General features: G+C 39.4%; 1 protein-coding gene across 19 annotated transcripts in view; it reads left to right on the plus strand.

Annotated features, from left to right (window-relative positions):
* Positions 1–27850, plus strand: part of DLG2 (discs large MAGUK scaffold protein 2) — a 2097061-nt gene that overhangs the window by 1059463 nt on the left and 1009748 nt on the right. For 14 of the 19 annotated variants that reach the window (XM_058690298.1, XM_058690294.1, XM_058690296.1 and 11 more), the window contains one exon: positions 24746–24907. In XM_058690298.1, the coding sequence (XP_058546281.1) occupies positions 24746–24907 (162 nt within the window). The remainder of the gene's footprint in view (positions 1–24745; positions 24908–27850) is intronic. The other 5 variants (XM_058690295.1, XM_058690310.1, XM_058690313.1 and 2 more) reach the window with 1 other exon arrangement.

The raw sequence follows: 27850 nt of genomic DNA on the forward strand, positions 1-27850 counted from the left end.
GAGAAAGAGAGGGAAAAAGAGAGAGGCCCAAGCAGGTTCTGCACAGTCAGCACGGAGCCCAGTGAGGGGCTTGAACCCACAAACTGTGAGATCATGACCTGAGCCAAGGTTGGATGCTAAACAACCTGAGCCACCCAGGCACCCCTTAACCAGGTTTTAAATGTACAGTTCAGTGGTATTAAGTATATTCACATTGTTATGTAACAGATCTCCATAACTTTTTCATCTTGCAAATTAGAAACTTTTGTGTAATGAAGAAGTCCCTGTGAATCAGCATTCTACTTTCTGTTTTTATGAAGTTGACCATTCTAGATACTTCATGTAAGTGAAATCATACAGAATTTGCCTCGTTGTGACTGACTTATTTCACTTAGCGTAATGTCCTCAGAGTTCATCCGTGTTTGGCTGTGTCAGAATTTCCTTCCTTTTAAGGCTAAGTGCTATTCTATTGCATGTACATTTCACATTGTGTTCATACATTCGTCTGTCCGTGGGCATTTGGGTTGCTCCCACCTCTTGTCTATTGTGCATAATGCTGCTGTGAATTTGGAGATGCAAATCTTTCTGCCAGACCCTGCTTTCAATTCTTTTGGCCATCTGCCCAGAAGTGAGATTGCTGGACCATATGGTAGTTATATTTTTAATTTTTTGAGGAAACTACCATTTTTCCATAGTGGTTACACCATTTTAAAATCCCACCAACAGTGTAAGAGTAGGCTTTTTAAATATAAATCAGATCATGTCTCTTTCCTCTTGAAATCCTCTATCAGAACTCTAATTTTCTCAGGTTGGGAGCCTAAATAGTTTCTGAGGGCTATATGGTCCTGTGTGGTCTGCCCTACTTTACCTTTCCTGCTTCATATTTCACTACACTTGCCTTTCTTCAGAAAGCTCTGTCAGTCCTACAGCCCACTACAGTGGGCAAGCCCACTTCTTGCCCAGCTCAGATGCTTTCATGGTTGTTTTTCCTTTTCATTTGGAATGTAGCCCACCCAACTCTTTATGTGGGAATTCTGTCATTCTTCAGGATTCAACTCATACATCATCATTTTACAAAGTGTCCACTGACCTCCTCTACTGAATAAGGTTTCTCCTTTGTGCTCTCTTGGAATACTTTCTCATTTCCTTAACAATCTGGAATTGTTTTGTTTATTTGTTAATTTTGTTTTGTCAGTCACTTCTACTAGAAGGGAAGCTCCATAAGAGAAGGAATGTTGTCTGTCTTGTTTATTATTGAATCCAAGAAGCTAGTGCCCCTAATAAACCTACAGATTATTCTTTGCTCAAGACTGAACAAGTCTTATCCAAATTAAGGAAGGGGTAGCTATTTTAGGGTAAAGAATGGCATGCTTAAGAAGTTTCCCTGGATTTTTAATTTTTCACATCTCGATGAAACTTTTACAAGAAAGAAGAAGAAAACACACACAAAAATGAAAATGTAGCTAAGAATGGAATGGACCAAGACAAATACAAAGTGAGGGCAGAAGTTGCCCATAGCTTTAAGAGCTAAGTTGTTTAGTTTAGTTTTGTTTTGTTTTACCATGAATAGAGAATGTACACCAACTGACCTCTGTTAACCTTGCCAAGTCTACCAGTTTATGAAAGTCCAAACTATACAGAAGTCTAATGGATGATAAATTTATCAGTTATATTTCAGATTTTGAATTGAACATCTCAGGCAATTTATTCTGCAAAATTCCTTGAAATGTTAGTTGCATGTTGCAAATTTTAAGGGGAGGTGACAAGCTTAGTTACACTGTAGCACATAAATGGTGATCTCCTTTTGGTAATATTTCTATGGCTCAGAATAAACTTAATTTCTGTCTAAGACAACTGTTTAAGGCTCTGCTCTGTATGAAGTCCTCTGGAGGAAACAATGTAAGAACCTGCCTTCAAGCATTTTAATATCTTCAGATGTTCTGCTCTGTTATCACTCCTCTCTGACTTTGAACCTGCTGTTCCTTTGCCAATACCCTTGCTGTTTCTTTGCCTAATGCTTTCTCATTTTGTAAGATAAATCACAGGTGTCCTATTCTCCAAGAAACTATCCCCTTATACCCCCAAAGCCAGATTAAATGTACCTCCATGGGAACCTATGTATACTATACTTTAATGTGGCATTTCATCAATTCTAAGATGCACTTTTTAATATTTAGCATCTCTAAAATCAAATGTGTCTCATCAATGACATCCTAGATTGATTAAATTTGTTATTCTCAGTTACTGAAAAGGGAGCTCATGGGAGCTGGGGCTGTGGTTCATCTTTCTAAATATTTTCAGTGTCTATTACAGTGCCTCAGTAACTCACTATAAGTGCTTAACAAAAGGACAGAGGGATAGAAAAGCTACAAAGTCACTGATGGATGGCTTCATTATGAGAGAAGTGTAAAATGAAGATAAATAGAGGTTATATCTGTTTGGGAAAGATCAGGGGAGACCAGAAAAGTGGACATTTGAACAGAATCTCAAACAAAGAGAACGAAATTTCCCACCCAATAATTCAAGGAGCATCATTCAAGGCAGAAGCAAGAGCACAAACAGGAAAGTGAGAAAGATGAGTGAGACTTCAGAAAAAAAAGTTGTTTGGCTAATTTTAGTGGAATGCAAATGGGTAAAGAAGTACAGTCAGAGGAAGGAATGTGGAGAGAGATTAAGAGTGGCGTGAATACTATGACAAAGTGTCCATGTTTTTGTTCCAGAGCACAGAAAAGGGCTTTAAAGGGTGAGTGATATGGTGAAGTTGTGCTTAACTATGTGCCCAGGGGTGATTGGTTGAATGACTTGACTTGTGGAGAGAATGCAGATAAGAAAAGTAGATACCACCTTTCCACGCTACCCAGGAAGGGGTCCATATGGCATTGTTTTGCGTTCACATCATAACTTAAAGGAAAACTTCCACAATGCCTGGACCCTTTTGATGTCCTGCAAATGAAAGAGGAGGATGTCCTCAAATTCCTTGTATCAGGAACTGATTTAGATGGCACCAACCTTGACTTCCGAATGGAGCAGTACAGCTACAAAAGGAAAAGTGATAGTATCTACATCATAAATCTGGAAGAGAACCTGGGAGAAGCTGCTGATGTGGCAGCTGCAGCCATTGTTGCCATTCAGAACCTAGCTGATGTCATTGTCATATCATTCAGGAATATTGGCCAGTGAGCTATGCTGAAGTTTGCTGCTGCTACCAGAGCCACTCTTTTTTTTTTATTATTATTATTTTTAACGTTTATTTATTTTTGAGACAGAGAGAGACAGAGCATGAACGGGGGAGGGTCAGAGAGAGGGAGACACAGAATCTGAAACAGGCTCCAGGCTCTGAGCTGTCAGCACAGAGCCCGATGCGGGGCTCGAACTCGCGGACCGCGAGATCATGACCTGGCCGCTTAACCGACTGAGCCACCCAGGCGCCCCCAGAGCCCTCTTATTGCTAGCCACTTCTCTCCTGGAACCTTCCCTAACCGGATCCAGGAACCCTTCTGGGAGCTGAGACTTCTGGTGGTTACTGACCCCAGGACTGACCACCAGCCTCTCACAGAGGCATCTTGTGTTAACCTGCTTACCATCGCTCTGTGTAACACAGAGTCTTTTCTGTGCTGTGTAGACATTTCTATCCCTTGCAACAACAAGGGGGCTCACTCAGTGGGTCTGATGTGGTGGAGTCTGGCCCAGGAAGTTCTCCACATGTGTGGCACCACTTCCCATGGGAGGTCATGCTTGATCTCTGCTTCTATGGAGACCCTGAAGAGATTGAAAAGGAAGAGCAGGCTGCTGCTGAAAAGGCTGTGACTGAGGAGGAATTTAAGGGTAAATGGACTACTTTAGTTCGCTGCTATTTAACCTGAAGTTGCAGACTGGTCTGAAGGCTTGCAGCTGCCCTCTGTGCCTATACAGCAGTTCCCTACAGAAGACTGGAATGCTCAGTCTGCCAGTGAAGACTGGTCTGAGGCTCTCATTGCTGAGGCCACTGAATGAGTAGGAGCAACCACTGAGTGGTCTTAAGCTGCTCTTCTGCAGAGGCAAACAAAAGGGAAATGAGGTTGACAGAAAGTAAAGTTTCTAAAAGTTGAAAAAAAACCAAAACTAGTTACTAGGTGGCTATCGCTTATTTAACAAACGTTTATTCAGCACCTACGTAGGTATTACAGCAATAAATAAGATTTAGTCTTATTTAAACTATAAAGGTGAACCGTCAGACAAACAGGCAAAAATTATAAAATAAAAAGTACTCTGTGTGTGCACAGGTCGCTATCAGTCCTGACCCTAGTCGGGTTGGACACAGGTGTCAGGGGAAGTGGATCAATCAAAGAGGCTTCTGGGAGGAGGTATCATCTTAACTGAGCCCTGAAGGTGAAGAGATGGCAAAGATATCTGGAAAGTAGCAAGTACAAAGTCCCAGTGGTTATATATTACTCTTACTCTGAATTACAAATAATTCAGAATGGAATGGTAAGTTGGTGGGGTGGGGGGAAATGGAGAGGTAGGGAAAGGAAGGTTGCTGTGTTGAGGTGGGGAGAGTCAAGAATGTAGTTGGAAAGGGAAATAAGAGGAAAGTGTAACATTCTGGGGAGAGGAAACAAGGGCCTGATGGGGAAAGGGCAATGGAGATGGAAAGAAGAGTCCTTGCTGAAGCAGAATCCATTTAACTTACATTAGACTCATTCATTTGGCAAAATGTAGTAAATCCCTGAGACTTGCCATAGGGGTACTGAGATGACTACAATTATTGGATCACTGCCTTCATCAAAGAACTTGCAGTCTAATGTGAAGTCATTTTGGCTTTGACTCTGATGTTAGGTGTCATGTTCTGTTAATTGGGTTAGGTTGATCTTACTCTGGAAGTCATGAGAAGAGAAAGATGCTGGAGGATCATCTTCTTCTGTGTGTGTTGTGTGTGGGTGACCAGGCAAATGGCAATATCATTATTAGGCTATTTCCTTTTATACTTCCAGTTGTATTCTATGGCCCACCAAGGATAAAGGGAAACTTGCAGACCCTGACTTATATTTTATTTTTTAAGAGAAATAGATCATGAGTGGGAGAGAGGAGCAGAGGGAGAGAGAGAATCTGAGGCAGGCTCCATGTTTAGTGCAGAGTCCAAGGCAGGGCTTGATTCCACAACCCTGGGAGCATGACCTAGCCAAAATCAAGAGTTGAATACTAAACTGACTGAGCCACCCAGGCACCCTGCAGACCATGACTTTTAAGCCAAAGAGCCAGAGTATCTACCATTCTCAGTATAAATGCCTGATTCAGAGAATAAGAAATGCATAATATCTGAGAGACACTATCGTGAAGGATTAAGGTAAGGGTTATGAGGATAGTGAGGTATGAATCCTAGCTTCTTCACTAGTTGTATCACCAGTTTATTTAATTTTTCTTTGCCTCTAATTTCTTATCTATAAAATGAGGTAAATAAAACAGTAACTAATTCATAAGCTTGCTGTAAGGATTAAATAAATGAATACTTATGAAGCATAGATACTTATGTATGCCACATCATAGGCATTCATTCATCTGAAAGATGACACTATGAGTTCCCAGCAGGGTACCAGGACAAGAAAATGAGAAAACTTTCTAGCTTTTCTTGATTTGGGGCTTACATCTTAAGGTTTAGTAAGCACACAATAGCATTCTATAATTGTGTGTATTCAATTGCATATTCAAATACCTAAATTAAGTATAAAAATGGCTTCCCAGGAGAAAATTATATTATCTGGAGATTAAACAACTATAATCAAGCATGTGTCATGAAGTGACTTTATCTGAGGAAATATTAATATTTTTATAACAGTATCTGGTTGCCAAATAATCCTCTTTGATTAGAACTTACTGATAATGAGATCAGAGCCATAACTTCTGTCTCGATCCTTCACCTGTTCCATGTTCCAGAGTCACTGAGGCTGGATCATCATGAGGGGCTCTGGGACAAAGGCAGCTAGATAAGAACAGCTAGATGATTCCAAATCCATTTGTACCACCCCAGAGATAATTTGGAGTGGTTGCCCACTTGGGCCACCTGACATCTTGCCATGGAGACAGCAGCTGTTCATGTTTGCTGCTGGGTAAAGGAAGCATGTTGAGAGGAAAAAAAAAAGAGAATTCAGACAAAGAGCTATATTTTAGTGTCATTAGCACTTGCGTCTGTGACTGTTTCTCCCTTCCTGCTGGATGGTGATGGTAATCAGAGGCAGAAGAGACCAGCAACCTTGGCTCAGGAGGAACCATGGGTAAAGAGGGTAAGATGGCCTCACATATGGAAAAGAAACTGAATATTAGAGCAGTAGAGGCAAGACCTTTGCAACTCAGTGTACATCCTTTGGAGAGTTTGCACTGATCTATATATGATGCTTTGGTGCTTATATGTAGCATGTAGGAAGCTGGCTGCCTGCAATAGGGGTAAGGCTGAGTTGAATCTATGTATGCACGCGCATGTGTGTGTGTGGTGGCTCTTCTGACAACACTTAGAAAGATGAGTGTTTAACACTGACCCAAGAATAGGAAGAGACTCAGATTTCTTAAGCATCAATCAGTAGTGGGGCCTGCTGCCAAGGCCTTTACACATATTTTCTCGTCAGTTTCTCATAGCAACACTGTTATAAGTATTATTAGCCCAGTTTCGCAAATGAGGAATCTGAGTTTCAGAGAGCTTCTGTACTTGCCTGAAGTCGTGTTGTTGATTAGTGGCGGGAGAAGAATTTAAACTCAGGACACTAAGGTGCAGGGAATTTGCCTCACTTGACTAGGCATCCCGATGAAATAAACATTTCATCTTTTCCTGGCACCAGGCACACTGAGAACACGCTTCTAGCCTTCAGCTGTAATGACACTCATAGAAGTTGGAGCAGTTGCCCAGCTGGCAGATTGAATCAGACAGTGACTGCCCATAAGTTCTTACTGTCCTCTCTTGAATCCAGTGGCTATTATCCCTGCAGAATTACTCAGACTGTATTTGAATTTGTGCTTCAAATGGACAAACTAATTGTCGAGATTGTTCCTAAATCATTGCTGTGATTTCTTGGTAACAAAGCAATTTGACTTCCAACTCTCTTCTTCTGTAGCAAATTCCTCCCTAGCTCCCTCTCCTTCACCTGACAGCTGGCAATCACCCTGCATCCTTCAACCAGCTCTCAAAATTAACTCAGCTAAACTAGGAGAAACCTTTTCTAGGGCAGGGGAATCTTCCCTCAACACAAAGCTTACAGCCCACTGAACCTTCTTCATTAAAACAAAGCAAATACTTGCTCATGTCTTACGTGTTCTATTTTGTTAATTATTTTTATTCTCAAAATAATTAATGAGCTCAAAACAGGAAATTCATAATCACCCAGAGGCACCACTGTCAATTCAGTGTGTATTCTTCTAGACTTCTTACCTGCCTTGCACACACATTAAGATATTTTATTGTGCTTATCAAGGTTGGTACACATGTCTGTGTGTCCAGCTGCTGTCTGGGGGTTAAGAGAGCCTTCAGTAAGATTACTTGGGATGGCCTTACTTACGTGCTGCTCTGCTCAGTACTGGCCAAGTAGGGGAAAGAAGGGAACTCATTCAGTTCCCTTGTTACACGTCACAGTTTGCCCTCCTCTCAGTACTTACTTGAGAAAGCCATCAGCTAACTAACACTCCTTCCCAGGTGCCTCACACCCCAAATTTTAATGATTCTCCCCAAAATAACCCTACTTCATAACCTGTACTACACATGGACCAGTTTTTCACTTCATTATTGAAAATCTTATATGGTACTTTTCAGTAACCAGATATCCTATAGAATCCCAACAGGTTTCTTGAGCACATGCTACTTTTAGGATGTGCTAGGTGTGTAGATTACCCAAGAGTCCAAGGAACTTAGATCCCCACCAGCTATAGTTCAGTTCAGAAACATTTATTGGTGGAATGTTTGCTGCTGGTGGTACAATAATGGACCAAGAAGTCTTTATGTTGGGGCACCTGGGTGGCTCAGCTGGTTAAGTGTCCGACTTTGGCTCAGGTCATGATCTCATGGTTCATGAGTTTGAGCCCCATGTCGCACTCTGTGCTGACAGCTTGGAGCCTGGAACCTGCTTCAGATTTTGTGTCTCCCTCTTTCTCTGCTCTTCCCCCACTCATGCTCTGTCTCTCTCAAAAAACAAATATTAAAAAAAAAATTAAAAAAGAAGTCTTTATGTTCTCATGAGAAAAAAGGTACATACATGTTTAAAAAAACAAGAAGAAGAAGAAAAAAAAAAGAGATTCTCAGTGTGTCAGTCATGAGAGCACAGATAAAGGACACTTGGCTAAACCTGGATGTCCAGGGAAAGCATCTGGGAAGAAATCATGTATGAGTTAAGTTTGAAGTCTGCGCAATAACCAGGTGCAACACATTTGGGGATATAATCCTTAAAAATTTTTATAAGTAAGTTAAAGAAAAAACCTGTTACCATAAAATAATCATAGGTGATATTAGGTGACCACTTACTAGGTCACAGCCTCTTTACTAAGTACATTTAATGCATTTCCTCACTTGGCCTTCTCAAAAATTCTGTGAGGTAAGTACTAGTCTCATTTCATAGATGTGAATATCAAGTCCCACAGAGTTTGATAAGTTGCCCAAGGTCATGTAGTGCATGATGGACCTGGGTATTGGTCCAGGCAGTCTCTCCAGAACCTGCACACCTAGCTACTATTCTGCAGTTGATGTTTTGTAAAGTTATTCTAATATGATGGCCTATGGAAGGGAAAGATGACAGACATATTTAGCTATAAATGATCATTCACATTTGTTTCCATTTTGCTGATAGCACTGATAGTCTGAAGAGTTCACTCTTAGGGACCACTTTTTTTTTTTTTTTTTTTGATGACCTAGACCTGCAAAGAGCAAAGGACTTGACAGTTCCAGAAAGGAGAGCATTAATATTGGGCAAGTAGCTACCACGTGCCAGGAATACAGTGTCTTATTCAATGTTCATATTTTTCTGTATAGTATACTATAATTCCTAGTTTATAGCTTCAGTCAATCCAGCAATTTGACAAATGTCCCCCATCTAGCAAGTGGCATAAGTGAGATTTGAACTTATGTTTCTAGTGCCAGAATTCATGCACATTTCACCATATTGGGCTGCCTCTTGGAGTCAGATGGCTAGCTTGATTTGAAACCTGCTTCACCATGTATTTTGCTTTGGAGACTCTCTGATCCTGTTTTCTCATTTGGTAATCAGAGTGATAATACCGTTGTTTCCCAATTTTTTATTTTAATATTTTTAATGTTTATTTTATTTTTGAGAGAGGGAGAGAGAGAGAGTGCGAGTGGGGGAGAGGCAAGGAAAGAGAGAGGGGGAGACACAGAATCTGAAGCAGGCTCCAGGCTCCAAGCTGTCAGCACAGAGCCTGACGCAGGGCTCGAACCCAGAGGAATTATGAGCTGAGCCGAAGTGGGGCGCTCAACCGACTGAGCCATGCAGGCGCCCCTTATTTTCCAATCCTTGAAAATTATTTGGGATAATATTTCTGAATGTACTTTTGTAAATTACAAGTAGCAATCTCAATGTGTGACATCTTATACAAATTCACTTTACAATTCCACTAATCCATTATTTTCCCAGATCATAGATCTCTGGCCCCATTCTGACTTTCTCAGAGAGCTTAAGCGCTGTCCAATCATACAGTTACGTCTCTTGGGTGAGCCTGGCCTTCTCTAGGTCTCCGGCTTAACTCAGAATTTTAGGAAAGATGGCTTGCATTTCCTATCATGCTGTATCTCCAGCATCTTCAGTTAACAGATGGAGGGCAGCACTGAGCTAGAATAAGTTCCCTCATGATTATTTAAACCATCAGTTCTTTAAAAAGGATCTTAAGATCCGTTAAATATTCATGAAAGGAACTTCTTGGCAGTTCCTCCATTGTAGGTAATTACAGAGGGTTTAAAATATCTGACGTTGCTTGGGAGAACACAAAGCTCTGTCAGCTGCAAGCAGACAGCTGATTTGTAATTTAATTAACATCCTGGCTTGTCCTGTTCTTTGTGGCAAAAAGTGGAAATGTATTTCCTTTCATTTCTGAGTTTTGTTTGAAAAAATTCAAATGGAGCACCTGGGAGAGCTTTTCGTCTCTCAGATCTGTCGTGTTACTTACATCCCGCGCCAGTCCTCCAAACATTCCTCTTTCAAGTGTCCTTTGGGCCAGCTGTATTGCTGATTGTGGGTCATTGGTTTTTGTTTGGTTTTGTTTTGGTTTTTTGAATGTTAATGTCATTTGGGGAAGATCTGGGTGCAATCAGCAATCAGTGAGCTCCAACCCAGTTTTATTAGCTCTGTGAGTAATGGATTTTGAAGAGAGATTTGGCCACAGACTATCTATTCAGTGAATGTTGATTGAGATTTTCTAGGTAGCAGGTGCTGACGGTCAGCAGTGACCTGACTCCATGGAGGTTTCAGTCCAATAGAGGAGGCAAAAATTAAGCAAATGATTGTAGAAATTAAATGTAAAATCAAAATGTGATTTATGAAAAATCAGTACAAGGGTACCCTGAAATCAGGTGAGGCAGATTGGTGTGGTATGGAAAGACAAAGGAAACCAGGACACCTCCTTCTGGAAGTAGACGTGAAAATCATGGCTGGTTGGTCTTGTGCTTCTTTCTCTTGTTGTCCTCCTATCTAATGACCCCTTCCCACCCCAGATTTATCACATACATGTGATTCTAGACAAATGGACTAGGATAGTGCCAGAAAGGATGCAAAGGGGGAAGAGAAACTTCCTCTAGCAAAAATATCATTCAGAGAACTTATTTGATATTAAAGAAATGAATGTAATTACCAATCTGATCACTACATTAAACACTTTTTCTATCTTCTCTCTCTTTCTTTCTTTTTATTCATATTTTCCCTCTAGAGAGGGAGACAGTGAGTTGCAGAGAGGATGAAGTAAGCATGGTAAATGGAGGTGGGTCACAGGTCACAGATAAGCAATCACGAAAAAAGGAAAGTGCTGGAAAGAGAGAAAGCTGGATACATACTGCACAAGTTTCCAATAAATAAAATTCCTAAAAAGAAATATCAAAGTGTTTAAACCAAATATTTCCCTCAAAATCAGATGGTAACTAGCTGGGCCTGGATGAGCATGCACTGTTACAGGATTCAAACTTAGAGTCTTGAGGGGAAGTGAAGACCCTTTATTTCCATTGTGTTCCTTAATTAAGACCACTTTCTTCACCAGTGGTTTTCTCTATTTTCTGAGCTTCATTCACTTTTTTCTTAGGAATCAGTGCTCTTTATAAGTTCATTATTTACTTACTTTTCTTAATTACTAAATGCTTCTCCTCAAATAGGTGTTTTTTTCCCTGCCAAAGCACATTTCTAAAACTAAGAGTCTTCCTTCCAGCAGTGGCATTTAGTCAGCCAGGTCTAGTGGACACATACTATGTGGTTGGTGTTCTGGCTTGACTATTCTGTGGGAAACAGACATAGATATCAGAGATTCCTACCATCTAAGAAATTAGATCACAGAGAAGGAGATAATACAGAGAATGCTTATTTTTAAGTTGATTTATTTATTTTTGAGAGAGAGAAAATGAGGGCAGGGCAAAGAGGATTCCAAGCAGGCTCCACACCGTCAGCATAGAGCCAGATGTGAGGCTCCAACCCAGGAACAGTGAGATCATGACCTGAGCAGAAATCAAGAGTTGGACATTTAACCGACTGAGCCACCCAGACACCCTGTTGTTTGTTGATACTGTTAACAGAAGTGGTAGAACTAACAGATTTTGAATATCTCCTAAGTATCAGACTTTGTGTAAGAAACTACAATCATTGCTTAATTTTGTACTTTTTCATAATGTTGCTGTAAGTATTTTTTAAATGTTTTATTTATTTTTTTTTTAATTTTTTTTTCCAACGTTTTTAATTTATTTTTGGGACAGAGAGAGACAGCATGAACGGGGGAGGGGCAGAGAGAGAGGGAGACACAGAATCGGAAACAGGCTCCAGGCTCCGAGCCATCAGCCCAGAGCCTGACGCGGGGCTCGAACTCACGGACCGCAAGATCGTGACCTGGCTGAAGTCGGACGCCCAACCGACTGCGCCACCCAGGCGCCCCTGTTTTATTTATTTTTGAGAGAGAACACAAACAGGGGAGAGGTAGAGAGAGAGGGGGACAGAGGATCTGAAGCAGGGTCTTTGCAGAAAGCAGCAAGCTGCTGCAGAGCTCGAACTCATGAATGGTGAGATCACGACCTGAGCCGAAGTCAGATGCTCAACCCACTGTGACCCCCAGATGCCCTGTTACTACAAGTCTTAAATGGGATACTCTGTATAACACACGTAGAAAAGTGGTAATGGATAGTGTTCACTAACTGTTCAAGAGCACACACATATGTTCTGGCTCTCTGAGTTTGATCTGATTCTCTCTCTCATCAGAACAGTGCCAACTCCTGCTGCAAGGGGGAAGCAGAGCACTTCTTATGCAGAAACAGAGACTGACCCAGATTTTTATTTATGAGACCTTGAAAAATTTGTGACTTCTCCCTCTGCTAACACATAGTGTGCCAGTGTAATGCCACCTTCCAACCTGTGCAGGAGAGCCTCCAGGGATGGATCGTGTGCTGTAGGTTCCTGCCTTTGAATTCTGGGTAACTCAGGGTGGTTTGAGCTTACACGGGCATGAGCAGAATGTGGTCAGACTTCCTAGCCTTTGTGCATCCACATGAGGGGCTCCGTGGTTGAAAAGAAATGTGAGCATGATTGCATTCAGGTTCAGCTAGGAGGGCTTTTTGATCAGCACATTACAGTATTGTTCAGATTATTTAGGTTTAGTTCATTGAAAGTCATTTACTGGTCTCTTAGTATGCATTGCCACCAGTGGGGCACTAGAGTTTCAGAGATGGATATGACTCCATCTGTGCTCAAGAGACACTCAGGGGCTAGTAGGAATGATAGGTACATGGCCAGGTCTTTGTAGTATAAAGTTGTTATTTGATGACAGAAATCTGTGCAGAACCCTATGGGAGCATATCCTTTCAACCTTCGCAGTCAGTGAAACCTTCCAAGAGGAGATGGCACTCAATATGATCATCAAGGACCTGAAAAAGCTTGCCTGGTGAAGCAGTACATGAGTCAGGGTTTAAGCTTCAGAAGGGGAAAGAGGATAGGATTCCAGAAGTCAGGGACAAAATGAGGTAAGACATGAAGAGCAAATGTCTTCCCTGTCTTGATCTCTTCTTCTGCTTCACTCCCCTTAGAGCTTGGAAGGAAAATATGATATTTACAAAAGTACTTTTGCTCGAGTCCCCCTCCAATGGACCAAGCTGAGGAAAGGAAAAAGAAGGCACAGATTTCAAAACAGAGGCCCTCTTTAAATGGCTGTCCTTTTACAGGCAATACAGAAACCTCGAAGGTGCCCAGAATGACATCAGTAACTAATAAAAAAGCCTTGGAATGAGAAATAACTCAGAATTTCCCAGATTATTAGGGATGATTCTGAAATCAGGATGTGACTTTTGCACAGTTGTTTAATCTCCCTGGTTAGATGACTCTTGAAGATTACCTAAGAATTGTATTTCCTGAAGAGAAAGTGGGTCTCTTAAGAGCTTTGAAGAAAAACTTGAGAAGAATATTTATGTTCCCTAGGTCAAAAGCAGACTAACATGTATTTGAATCCTAGTTTGCCACTCTCCAGATATGTAATCATGGAAAAAATGCCTAACTATCCAAGCCTCAGATGAGAATAGTAACACCTATCTCTCAGATGTGAAGATGTATGTAAAACGTAGCATAGTTACTGTCATGTTAGCTAAAACTTCCATTATTGTTGGTTTTAATATTGGCATTAGTGTTAGGATTAGTATTTCTCTTAATATTAGCATTTGTTTTAATATTGGTATTGGTCTTAGTAGTACAAAGCAAAAAATTATTTATGCTTTAGCCAAAGTTGAATCTGAGAAGATTCTACTATGCCATATCAGGGTGCTTCCTTTGGACCCTTGCATTTGAGTTAAATATGGCACTTCTCACAAGATCTTGTTCAGTAATCTCTTGTTCAGTCATCTCTTGCATGAAACACTGGAAGAAAAGAAATTTAAAAAGGAAAGAGAATATGTGGCTGGCACAGAAAAAGCATTGTTTAGGTCTCTGGATTGTTCCCTATTGTCTACAGTAGATAGCAGTCAGCCTTTCAGCCTTGTTTCTTGCCACACTCTACCTCACATCCCAAGTTCCATCCAAATAGTACTTCAGGCTCACCAGATGTAGAATTGGGTTTGGTGTGTGCATGGTTTATGGAGGACATTTCTCCTGAAGAAACAATTAAAGGAGTGAGAGAAGCACCAAGAAGTTCTACAAGAATGTAGGTCAGGGTGCAATCAAGCTTCAGATGGATCCCATCAGGTGCTTTAGAGTATATTTGGCACCATAGGGTTTATTTCACTTTGAGGTGTGGAGGTTGGGGATTCCACTATAACTCCCAGCCATATCTAAGTAAGGATGCTTCAGTCACCCAAGAGTGATTATTCTGAGGAGTATGCAGATGTGAGCCTTAATGTGTAAAAGAGACTTCCATGAATTTGAGGGGGTGCAATAACATCTGCCATAATCCATTTCAGGATTTCACTGTTCCCTCAAAACATCATCCTCTTTTGTCACTTATATCCTTTATGCATGTTGTTGCCTTTGCTGAGAATAGCTCTTACCTCTGTTATCATTCTGGATCCTGTTTCAAACTGGGAAGCCTTAGAGTTAGTGATGATCCATTTCTGTTTCCACAACTCAGCTTATGCTTGTCATTATGACTATGTTACTTAGCTGCACATGTACGTAACTCACTTAATAATTTATGATTTTCTCAAGGTCAAGAACTGTTTCTTATTCAGCTTATATTCTTATCATGTATTACCAAAGGGAATGATGATGAAATAGATATAGAATACTTAAGAATCTGATGTCCTTTAAGATTGTGTCAAGTGAATGATACATTTGTCTTTTTTTGCTTAAACTTGAGTTCATAATGTTTTTCAACGAAAGAGCTTCCATCTAGCAGCCAAAATAACTTTGTAGCTTAAGAAACTTATACCCATTTCATCCATTTCTTTGTCCTTCATAACTTTATGCAGCAAATACTTATTGAGAATATGCCAGGTGCTTGGCTATGGACTAGAGATATAAGGATAAGCAATACTCAAATGTCCAAGTCCTCAGAGACTCTTTGAGTTGAGTGTACACACACACACACACACACACACAAACACACACACACACACACACATACACACACACAAATAGAAGACATATGGCATGATAAAACACACACACACACACACACACACACAAATAGAAGACATATAGCATGATAAAAACTGTGATTGGTAGAGTATAGGGAGCTATGGGAACACACACAAAATCTCACATTTGCAGTTCACAAAAGCTTTCCAGAAAAGATAATGTCAAAGTTGAGGCCTAAAGGATCAATGAATTTTAAAATGAATAACTTTTACTAATTTTAAAATGAATAACTTTTTGAACATCATGATTGGTTTTACAGCCTAATTTAAGATCTTATCAGTCTTTAAAATGGGTCTTAAATTTATGAAAATAATTAATTTAAAATAAATTATTTGTGACATCATGGGAATTCAACTAAGTTTATTATCTGTGTCTTGATAGTAATTTGTCCAAATAGTTCACTAAAGTGTGTATTTTAAAGGATGTGATCTGTACCAAAAATAGTAAGATATCTAGGAATGATACTAAAAAGTTAAAAGACCTGTACTCTGGAAACTATAGACAACTTATGAAAGTTATTGAAGAGGATACAAAGAAATGGAATGTTTTTATTCCGTGCTCATGGATTAGAAGAACAAATATTGTTAAAATGTCTATCCTACCCAATGCAATCTACACATTTAATACAATTCCTATCAAAATACCACAAGAATTCTTCATAGAGCCAGATCAAACAGTCCTAAATTTTGTGTGGAACCACAAGAGACACTGAACAGCCAAAGCAATCTTGAAAAAGAAAAAAACAAAACTAGAGGCATCAGGATTCTGGATTTCAAGCTATATTACAAAGCTGTAGTCATCAAGAAAATATGGTATTGGCACAAAAACAGACACATAGATCAATGGAGCAGAAAATAAAACCCAGAAAAGGACCCACAACTGTATGCTCAACTCATCTCTAACAAAGCAGAAAAGAATGAATATCTGGTGGAATAAAGTCTCTTCAGGAAATGGTGTTGGGAAAACTGGACAGCAACAGGCAGAAGAATGAAACTGGACCACTTTCTTAAACCATACACAAAAATAAATTTAAAATGGACGAAAGACCTAAATGTGAGACAGGAAACCATCAAAATCATAAAGGAAAACACAGGGAGCAACCTCTTTGACTTTGACCACAGCAACTTCTTACTAGACACATCACCAGAGGCAAACGAAACAAAAACAAACATGACCTGTCAGGACTTCATCAAGATAAAAAGCTTCTGCACAGAAAAGGAAACAACCAACAAAACTAAAAGAGAGCCTACAGAATGTGAGAAGATACTTGCAAACAACTTGCAAACTATCCAAAATTTATAAAGAACTTACCAAACTCAACATCCAAAACACAAACAACTCAGTTAAGAAATGGACAGGAAACATGAATAGACATTTTTCCAAAGAAGACATCCAGATGGCTAACAGACACATGAAAAGATGCTCAACATCCCTCATCATCAGGGAAATACAAATCAAAACTACAATGAGATATCACCTCACACCTGTCAGAATGGCTAAAATTAACAACACAAGAAACAACAGGTGTTGGCGAGGATGTGGAAAAAGGGTAACTCTCTCGCACTGTTGGTGGGAATGCAAACTGGTGCAGCCACTCTGGAGAATAGTATGGAGGTTCCTTAAAAAAATAAAAATAGAACTACCCTATGATCCAGTAATTACACTAGTAGCTATTTAACCACAGGACACAAAAATGCAAATTCAAAGGGGTACATGCACCCCAATGTTTATAGCAGCATAATCAATAATAGGTAAACTATGGAGGGAGCCCACATGTCTATCAACTGATGAGTGATGAAGAAGATGTGGTATATACATAGAATGGAATATTACTCAGCCGTCAAAAAATATTGTAATTTGAAATGATGTGGATGGAGCTAGAATGTATGATGCTAAGCAAAGGAAGTCAGTTAGAGAAAGACATATTATTTCACTCTTGTAGAATTTAAGAAGCAAAATAGATGAACAAAGGGGGAAAAAGAGAAGAAAGTGAAACTATCAGATTCTTGATGATGGAGAACAAACTGAGGGTTGATGGAAGGAAGTGGGTGGAAGAAGAGATAGATGGATGATGGTTGTTAAGAAGGGCACTTGTGATGAGCGCTCGGTGTTGCATGTAAGCGATGAATCACTGAATTCTACTTCCGAAACCAATATTGCACTGTATATTAACTAAAATATAAATTAAAACATTTAAAAATTAAAAAAGAATAAAGGATGGGATCTTTCTCTCAAGCTGCCAAATCTCACTGCAGGAATTCTTCAGGAACTACAGTAATCATTTTAACTTTGTAAAATTTTACTTCTGGTACTCTTGGATCTTGATCAGAATACAAGTATTTCCTAACTGTTACAAGTGGCATGAAGCTGTTTTCACATATGTGAAATGTTAAAAAGCTTAAACTCTTCAAAAAAATAAAAAAATGGAATTACCATATTATCCACTTCTGGGTATCTATCCAAAAAATCGAAAGCAGGGTTTCAAAGAGAGATTTGTATACCTGTGTTCACAGCAGCATTACTCACAATAGCCAAGTTTGGGAGCAACCAAACTGCTCATCTACAGATGAATGAATAAACAAAATGGGGTATGTATATACAATGGAATATTATTCAGCCTTAAAAAAAGGAAGGAGATCCTGTCACATGCTATAGCATAGATGAACCTTGAGGACATTATGCTAAATAAGCCAGTTATAAAAAGACACATACTGTATGATTCTGCTGATGTAAGGTATCTAGAGTAGTAAAATTAATAGAAGTAGAAAGTAGATTATGTAGAATTGTGGTTGCCAGGGGCTGGGGGCGGGGGGAAGGGGTGTGGGAAACACGGATATTGCTGTTTAATGACTATAGAGTTTCAGATTTGCAACGTGAAAAGTTCTGGAGATTGGTTACACATTAATACAAATATACTTAATATTACTTAACACTTAAACATGGTTGTGATGGAAATTTTTATGTGTATTTTACCAGAATTTTTAAAACAGTATTTAAAAAACTGGAAGTAATGATATGCTTATATTCATTCCACAATCCTGAGGTAGGAGTAACAAGATAAAAGAGTTCAGAAGTAATGGGGACGCTGCTCAGGTAGTGGTGTTAGGGAGTAGCTTATAGGAGAATAAGGAAGCTTGAGCTCTGTCCTATAGGCAGTGGGGACCACTGAATGGGTTTAAAGAGAAAGACTTTGCCAGTTTGCGATTTCAGAAAGTTGCCTGGTGCAGTGTAGAGGATGAATGGGAAAGAGCAATCTCAGTGGCAGTCTGGACAGTCCAGAGGTTCCCCGGATGGGACCTGATAAGAACTTGAATGTGGGCAGTGGACTCAAGAACTATTTAAGATATAAATTAGGCAGACAGCGATTTATCAAATTGGCAGATGAGAGAATGAGAGGATGGAGTCTGACTGATTCCTACTTTTCTGGTCCAGGTGACTGCATAGATGGTAGTATCTCCCTGAGAGAGAATTGAAGGGGGTGGAGGATATGGAGGGGAAGTGGCCTGAAAGCCTGAGAAACTAAAATGGGCATGTGTATGACATTATTCCACTCTTATTGAACACATAATTAATCAAGAGCGAATGTTAAACTTTATCTCTGCTTCTGAGGCAAATTACCTTCCCAAATTACTCACAGGGTTAGAAAAACAAAGGTATGGTAGTTTTCACTTTACAGAAATGTTCTGACATCATTCTGTTCTGTGTTCTTAATGAAGCATTTTCCACTAAGCTGTCAATTCAGTCATCAGGCTTGTGCTTCACATCTTTATGGGCGAGGAGGACAGGCTGATGATAGAAATAGGATTCAGATTCAAATTATTTGGACAGGATCCCGGATCTTAGGCCCACTGGGTAGGTGACCCTACCAGTTTTGATAGTTTATATGTTTCTAGGAATTTGTCCATTTCTTCCAGATTGCCCATTTTATTGGCATATAATTGCTCATAATATTCTCTTCTTATTATTGTATTTCTGCTGTGTTGGCTGTGATGTCTGCTCTTTCATTCTTGATTTTATTTATTTGGGTTCTTTCCTTTTTCTTTTTGATCAAACTGGTTTGGGGTGACCAATTTTGTTAATTCTTTCAACGAACCAGCTTCTGGTTTCATTGATCTGTTCTACTGTTTTATTTTGGTTTTGATAGCAAGGATTTCTGCCCTAATCTTTATTATTTCCTGCTTTCTTCTGGTTTTGGGTTTTATTTGCTGTTCTTTTTCCAGCTCTTTAAGGTATAAGGTTAGATTGTGTATCTGATACCTTTCTTCCATCTTTAGGAAGGCCTGGATTGCTATATACTTCCCTCTTATGACCACCTTTGCTGCGTGCCAGAGGTTTGGGGCTGTGGTGCTATCATTTTCATTGGCTTCCATGTACTTTTTAATTTCCTCCCTAACTTCTTGGTTAGCCCATTCGTTTTTAGTAGGATGTTCTTTAGTCTCCAAGTATTTGTTATCTTTCCAAATTGTTTCTTGTGGTTGATTTCGAGTTTCATAGCATTGTTTTTGAAAATATGCATGGTATTATCTTGATCTTTTGCACTTGTTGAGGGCTGATTTGTCTCCCAGCATGTGATCTATCCTGGAAAACATTCCATGTGCACTGGAGAAGAATGTATATTCTGCTTTAGGATGAAATGTTCTGAATATATCTGTTAAGTCCATCTGGTCCAGTGTGTCATTCAAAACCACTGTTTACTTGTTGATGTTCTGTTTAGATGATCTGTCCATTGTTGTAAATGGAGTGTTGAAGTCTCCTACTATTATGATGTTATTATCAATGAGTTTCTTTATGTTTACGATTAACTGATTTATATATTTGGGTGCTTTCACATTTGGTGCATAAATGTTTACAATTGTTAGGTCTTCTTGGTGGATAGACCCCTTAATTATGATATAATGCACTTCTTCATCTCTTGTTACAGTCTTTATTTTAAAGTCTAGATTGTCTGATATAAGTATGGCTACTCTGGTTTTGTTTTGTCAACAATTAGCATGATAGATGGTTCTCCATCCCCTTATTTTCAATCTGAAAGTGTCTTTAGGTCTAAAGTGGGTCTCTTGTAAACAGCATGCAGATGGATCTTGTTTTCTTATCCACTCTGTTACCCTATGTCTTTTGATTGGAGCATTTACTCCATTTACATTTAGAGTGAGTACCGAAAGATATGAGTTTATTGGCATTCTGTTTCTTGTAGAGTTGGAGTTTCTGATGGTGTTCTCTGGTCCTTCCTTGTCTTTGCTGCTTTTGGTCTTTTTTTCCCTTATCTTTTCTCCTCTTGGAGAGTCTCCCTTAAAATTTCTCTCAGGGCTGGTTTAGTGCTCATAAACTCCTTTAATTTTTGTCTGGGAAACTTTTAATCTCTCCTTCTATTTTGAATGACAGCCTTGCTGGATAAAGAATTCTTGGCTGCATATTTTTCTGATTCATCACATTGAATATATCCTGCCACTCCTTTCTGGCCTCCCAAGTTTCTGTGAATAGGTCTGCTGTAAACCTGGTCTGTCTTCCCTTGTAGGTTAAGGACTTTTTCCCCCTTGCTACTTTCATGATTCTTTCCTTACCTGAGTATTTTGTGAATTTGACTATGATATACCTTGTTGATGGTCAGTTTTTGTTGAATCTAATGGGAGTCCTCTGTGCTTCCTGGATTTTGATCTCTATGTCTTTCCCCAGGTTAGGAAAGTTTTCCACTATGATTTGCTCACATAACCTTTCTACCCCTTTTTCTTTCTCTTCATCTTCCAGGACCTCTATTATTCTGATGTTGTTCCTTTTTAATGAGTCACTGATTTCTCTAATTCTTAAATCGTGCTCTTTTGTCTTAGTCTCCCTCTTTTTTTTCTGCTTCATTATTCTCCATAAGTTTGTCCTCTGTGTCACTCATTCACTGCTCTATCTCATCTATCCTTGCCGCCATGGCATCCATTTGAGATTGCAACTCAGGTATAGCAATTTTTTTTTTATTTCATCCTGACTAGATTTTACTTCTTCTGTCTCCACAGAAAGGGATTCTAATCTATTTTCAACCCCAGCTAGTATTCTTATTATTGTGATTCTAAATTCTCGTTCAGACATCTTGTTTGTATCTGTGTTGATTATATCCCTGTCATTTCTTCTTGCTCTTTCTTTTGGGGTGAATTCCTTTGTTTCATTATTTTGAAGGAATAAAAGGAATTAATAATGTAAAAAAATTAAAAAAATAAAAACAACACACACACACACACACACACACACACAAAAATCAAATAAATGATGATAGATCCTAGGTGTGTTTTGATCTGGTTTCTGAAAGAAGCTTGATTGATTACAGAAAAAAAGGGAAAAAAGGAAAATGTTTGAAAATTTGAGAAAATAAATGCAATGGAATAGTATAAAATGAAAGGATGGAAATAGAATTTGACAATGTTACAAAAAATTATAGTAGAAAAAAAAGAAAAATATTTGTAATAAAAATTGAAAATCAAAATATTTTTCCCTTTTTGTATTGAAGAAAAAGAAAAGAAATGAAAAATAAAAAGGAAATTGAAAGATGGACCAAAGAACAGACTGAAATATAATTGAAATTATATTGTTTTCCCCTAGAAGTTAAACTATGAAGCACTTTATAGTCCATAAACTAAGCAGGTGGAGAGATTTGTGGTGTTCCTGAAAAGCGAGGTTGGCCCCCCATTGGGCAGGGCTTAGTGTAACGGCTTGGTTCCATTCTCACTAGATGGTGCTGCTTAGCTTATGGTGTGGATTGTTGTGGCGATTGTAGGTGTGTATGCACATGCACAGGATCGGTGAAAATGATGTCACCCAGCTACCCAGTGTCTATTATTGGAAATCTGTGCTCTCTCCAACCTGTAGTTGCATACTTTTGTCTCTGGCTTCCGTCCACTCTCCGCTTTTACACTGTCTGCGACCAAGCCAGCAGGTTGCCAGGTGTTACTTGCCTCCTGAGTTTTATCTCAGATGAGGCTGTATTTCCTGACCCCTCACTTCTGAGGGATTGCGGCATTGGTCCACTCAGACCCTCTATGGGAGGGTCTTACCAAGCAATGGCTGGGTGCTGGCCGCACCCAGGAACGTTCTCGGGAACATGCTGCTTGCCGATGCCCAGAGATTGTGGCTGGGTGTCAACCCGCCCCAGAAAAAGTTCATGTGATAGTGTCCTTTCAGGGATTATGGAAAATCACAGCACACATTGGGCACTGGGCTTCACCCTTATAATGACCTTGTTCCAGCACCAGCGAATATGGTTGTTCTCTGGGGTCTGTTGGGACCTGGTGTCCACACAGCCTCTACCAAATGTCGCTCCAGCATTGGAGCCGCTTCTCCCTGTGTTGCCTGAGGACCTCCCAGACCTCACTGTGCTCCTGGGAATTCGCCTTTTCCACCCAAGCACCGCCAGGTATTAGGCTGTAGAGTTTCAAACTCTGTGCTCCTGTATAGAGTTTTAATGAAATTTAAACGCTCTCCTTTCTCTTTTCTCCCTTTTTTTCTTCAGTCCCTTGTGTACTTTCTCTCCAGCTGCTTTTGGACAGGAGGGATGCTTTCCCATACTCTCCACCCATCCCTCTCCTCTCTTCACAAGCAAAAACATCTCCCTGCCCTCCACAGCTTCTCTCTCCCCCCGTTCATCTCTCCACCCCATGTTCCTGCTGAGTTCTTTGTTTCAGGTTGTGCAGATTGTTGTGTTAATCCTCAAATAAGTTTTCTAGGTGTGCGGGATGGTCTAGTGTTGACCTGGCTATATTTCAGGGACGAGAGATGCAAAACACACTTCCATACTGTTCTATCGTCTTGGCCCCTCCCCTGTTAGTTGTAAGTTTTTTGTTTTTTGTTTTTGGTGTTTTGTTGTTTTTTTTTTCAACTAATATTAAGCTGGGGACATTGCAGAAAGCCTTCCTATAAAATATAAGTAATTATAGTCATCTTGTGACTAAGAGTGGACAACAGATCAAATTCCCGACCCTGGATGGTTCGCCTTGTTACTGTCAGATTATGAGTCAGACTTAGAGCTGATGTCCAAGATATCCCATTTCACCTTCAAAATGAAAGTAACATAGCATGATTTTGTAAAAACACATGTTGTTAATAATCTGATGTGATTAAAATAACTGTTGGTGATAACAATAGTGAGGTACTGGGGAAAAGTTTATATGGTACAGTTAAGTCTGAGTTGATGTATTATGATGATATTTATACTTGTGCATTCACAGAACAAAGGCAAAGCAAGGCAAACTAACATTTTGTTAGCTGGGTTGGGAGTGGATATAGAATATTCCCTTTTTTTCTTTCCCAGGTAGACAAACAGCATTGAAACAATGGGACTCTGAAGGGACAGCTCCAAAGGGAAAGGAGTGAGCAGTAAAGAGAGACACAAAGATAGGAAGTACAGGCCAATGCCACAGATGGAGACTAACACCATGACTAGGGCTGTACTTATCCCTATTATTCCTTGTCCTGATCCTTTTCCTCCCTACCAGCTTCCTTAGGTCTGGTTGAAAGATTTAAAGATAGCCTTTGCCAGAGGTTGCCCTTATTGTTACAGGGTGTATAAAGAAGACAATAAAAGAGAAAAGGGGTCAAGAGAGAATGAACTATTATCTCTTTTCCTTCAGGGAATCATCTGAATATTGGAAGACCCTTTGCCTTGATTTTAAATGAAGCTCCATTTTTGGAAACTGTGATCCTTTGTCCCAGAGTCTGGCTAACCCAAAGCAGTGCTCCTTCTCTTTGAAGGTGAAAGGAAGAGAAGAGTGTCTTCCTTTTGTGGAAAAAAAAAAACATTTTTCCACATTTCCCAGGGAACTTAAGCCTTTCACAAATTCTGAAAACAAAATTAAGTTTCCTGGGGCACTAGGGTGGCTCAGTCCATTAAGTATCTAACTCTTGATTTTGGCTCAGTTCATGATCTCACAGTCATGAGACTAAGTCCTACATCAGTCTCCATTCTGGATGTGGAGCCTGCTTAAAATTCTCTCTCTCTCCCTTTTCCTCTGTCCCTCCCCTGCTTGCACTCTTGCATGCAGTGTCTCAAGATAGATAGATAGATAGATAGATAGATAGATAGATAGATAAATTTCCTGAATGGAATGTATCAGGATTCCATTTTATTTCCCAATCCTTTTTTCTTTCTCCATCCTTAACCTAGAAATTTTCACACATACTTAGGCAATCTGGTCATTTGGATGATTACTTCCTCATCTATTTAGGTAAATTGTCTCTTTATCATTTGTTATCACCCTTCTGTACCTTATAAATAGAGATAGTGGTCAGGTAAAAACAAGTCATCTGGGTTGGTCAGTATTGAGGTTTGCTCAGCATTCAGTATTGAGGTTGCTTATGGTGACCCATAGAAGAGTCTGTAGCAAAGCCTGTTTGGTGAATTTGTTGTCTGTTTAGTCAATAGTAGGTATGTACTGTGTCCCACATATGAAGTTAGGATGTGAAGTTATCAACCATACCCTTTGCCAACACTAATGCTTTTCTTCTTTCTTTCCTGTCTTTTTTCCTAGAAGTATCGATATCAAGATGAGGACGCTCCGCATGATCATTCTTTACCTCGACTAACCCATGAAGTAAGAGGACCTGAGCTGGTGCATGTGTCAGAAAAGAACCTGTCTCAAATAGAAAATGTCCACGGATATGTCTTGCAGTCTCACATCTCTCCTCTGAAGGTCAGTTATATTGTTGTCAGAGCTGGTGGCAGTGGTTGGTCTGCCATGCTAAGGGCGATGTTTGTTGACCTGATTAAATGAGGTTGTCTTTAAACGCTACAGTGGCCCTTGGAAGCTAACGGGTCTTCCTGTGTGGTTTGGAGGCTTACCTAGAGCTCCTGACACTGGGCATTTGCTCTTGCAGTTGTTTGAATGTCTTGGCACTCTTTTTAGTTGCTAAGACTGGGCTAAGGAAAAAGCAAGGGATGAAAATTGAAAGGGAAAATAAGTTATCCACATATTTAGAAAATCCAGAAGTACATCAAGATTTTGTCCAAATGCTACCTCTCCATCTCTGTTCCTGGTCCCAGATAATACAAAGGAAGTAAGTATAACATGTTAACACCTAATGATTGCTTTGCCATCTAGACTTAAAAAACCATGTGAGTTGGCTCATCACTGCCTCAGTTTTAAACTATATTTCTTTCTTTCCCAACACTTTCTACCTTTTTTCCTTAATTTGTAAGCAATTTCTTGATAAATGGTATTTTGACAAAAAAAGGACAATTAAGTGAGAGGATTTTCTGTGCTCTTTGGTTGCAAATTACTCTTTTTCTTTGCTGATGCCATGGGATTTTGTGCTTAGGATAAAAGCTCATAAATGTTTATTAGAGTTGAAAAAGTGGATTTAGAGTCAATGATATAACAGAAGAGAATTCAGGTAAAAAACAAAACAAAACAGATAAAAAAACCTACTAAAATAACTCTTTGTTTATTGCTAAAGAAAATCCTATTTTTTCAATTTTGTTAGAACATTTACTTCATCAGCACTTCTGCATAGCTGTGTCACAATAAAAAATAAAGCCATAAAAGTGACCTTAGTGCTTTCTGGAATCTTATACCTTCTAAAACATCAAAGAGAGGCTAAATTGTATTTTAATATAGTTCCAAAATTTGGCACATTTTAAACACCCTGGCATCCTAAAAATGTATTCTCAAATAAACTAGCTCCAGTTACCACTAATTACTTAAAATCTTAGGCTTTTTGTCAAATTCTAGCAAATATGTTTATATATTTAAAAATATGCAAACCTTATGCCTCTGGAATTCATTGTTCAATTCTTCCCAGAGCCTTATCAGAAATGATTGAATGACTCATGGAAATGGGTATGTTTAGTCTCGAGACGAAAAGATTAAGGATTGGAGGACAAGGTATTTACCTTCTTACACCTCTAGAGCTGTCATGTAGAAGAAAATATTGATGTTACCCAGAGGGCAGAAGCAGAGCTACTGTGCAAAACTAGCAGGAATGTATATATGGGATTGCTGTGAGACCAAGACTCCTGGCAGTTACTACCCCAAACAGGTGTAGACTACTTGATAAAGCAGCAGTTTCCTATACCTAGAGATTGTCCAGGGCAGGCAGATGACCTGGCAGTGGTATTGTGCAAGGGATTCCTTCAGCAGGAGGGTGTACAAAATTGTCTCTAAGGTCTAAATCTAACTGTAGGAATCAGTGAATCTATTCTGTGGTTGGATTAATACCTTCCTTCTTTAAACAAATGCTCATGTTTGCAAACAAATACTCACACTTATTCTGTGTACTGACCAGTGTAAATCAAGAAAGGGCAAAGGTGGGAGACTGGATTGCATTTAAGAGTACTTAAATTTCAGGTGTTTACCTTCTAACTGCTTGAAAGAATCCCTTTAAGAACCTCCACAGGGAATCCTTTCCTTCTTTTCACCCTGCTTGTCTTTGTCCCTTTCGTAGCACATTTGAATTAGTTCTAGAGCATAGCTCCTAAAGACTTCAAGCTAAGAAGATTAATCAAGGCTAGTCTAAAGGCAGCATAGTTGTAGTAAACAAACAAACAAAATGAACAAAACAATAAAAGCATGTTAGGGTCTTAACTTTATATATTAAGTCTTAAGCATATATATGATATTATAATTGTCTAACCACCTACACTTTGGCTGATTACACCATGTGTTATGCCATTATTGGAAAACGTCTATTTGGAAAATGTCTATTAGAGTTAAAGGAAAAGTTTGCTTTTTCTGTAGATCGGATCTCAAATGTAAAGGAATCTTTCCTACTTACCTTTATCCCTTGTCCTCCAGGAATCTCAGAGTTAAGTTATCTTCAACTTTGGTTTTCATTTGAGTAGGCTTTCTGTTTCTGTTTCTCCCTTCTGTCTTACTTCTTATTCTCTTCTGGTAAAAACAGTGCATTGGTTTTTACTGTAGTGGTGTCTTTTATGGAAGACACCTCACATCAGTTTTAAAAGTGGCCACCTATGAATAATAAACCCTTGATAGGAAACATTCAGGCAGGAGTATGTTTGCCTTCCCTTTTGGAATCACCAGTGCATGGTGTGACCCCCAAGGTATTGTGAAGAGGATGGCAAGGTGAATTCATCCAGGACTTCTGTACACAGGCTATGAAGTAGCAATTTTGGAACCAGGACTTTCACCCCATGACACTTTAGAAGTGTTTGTGCTGAACAAGATATGCTTGTAGATTGTCTTAATGAACAGACTATGTACCTTTCTTATGTCAACAATAGTGATGAAGATAAACCGGCATAAATTTTCCAGAAACACACACACACACACACACACACACACACACACACACACACACACGTAGAGTTTGCCAATTTCGTGGTGTAAATACTCCCATCATGGCTGAGTTCAGGCTTCCACCCTGAAGCACCTGACTGCATTTGGAAAAAAGAAACAAATGAGGCTTCACAGGCCAATGTGAGCTGGCTCCAGCACAGGCAGGCTCAAACACATGCAATTTTATAGCAACAGGACACATCTCCTAATCAAGTTGTTAAGGGATTATTATATTACAGTTCAAGTGTTTGGAGAACCTGCCATGACTAAAATCTAATGTGTTATTTTCTCATAAAGGAAGCCTATTAGAGTCAGAGAAATGGTAGGAAGGTACAAATTCTC

The sequence above is a fragment of the Neofelis nebulosa genome, chromosome 10 (assembly GCF_028018385.1).
Source record: "Neofelis nebulosa isolate mNeoNeb1 chromosome 10, mNeoNeb1.pri, whole genome shotgun sequence".
In the NCBI taxonomy this organism is placed as follows: domain Eukaryota; kingdom Metazoa; phylum Chordata; class Mammalia; order Carnivora; family Felidae; genus Neofelis; species Neofelis nebulosa.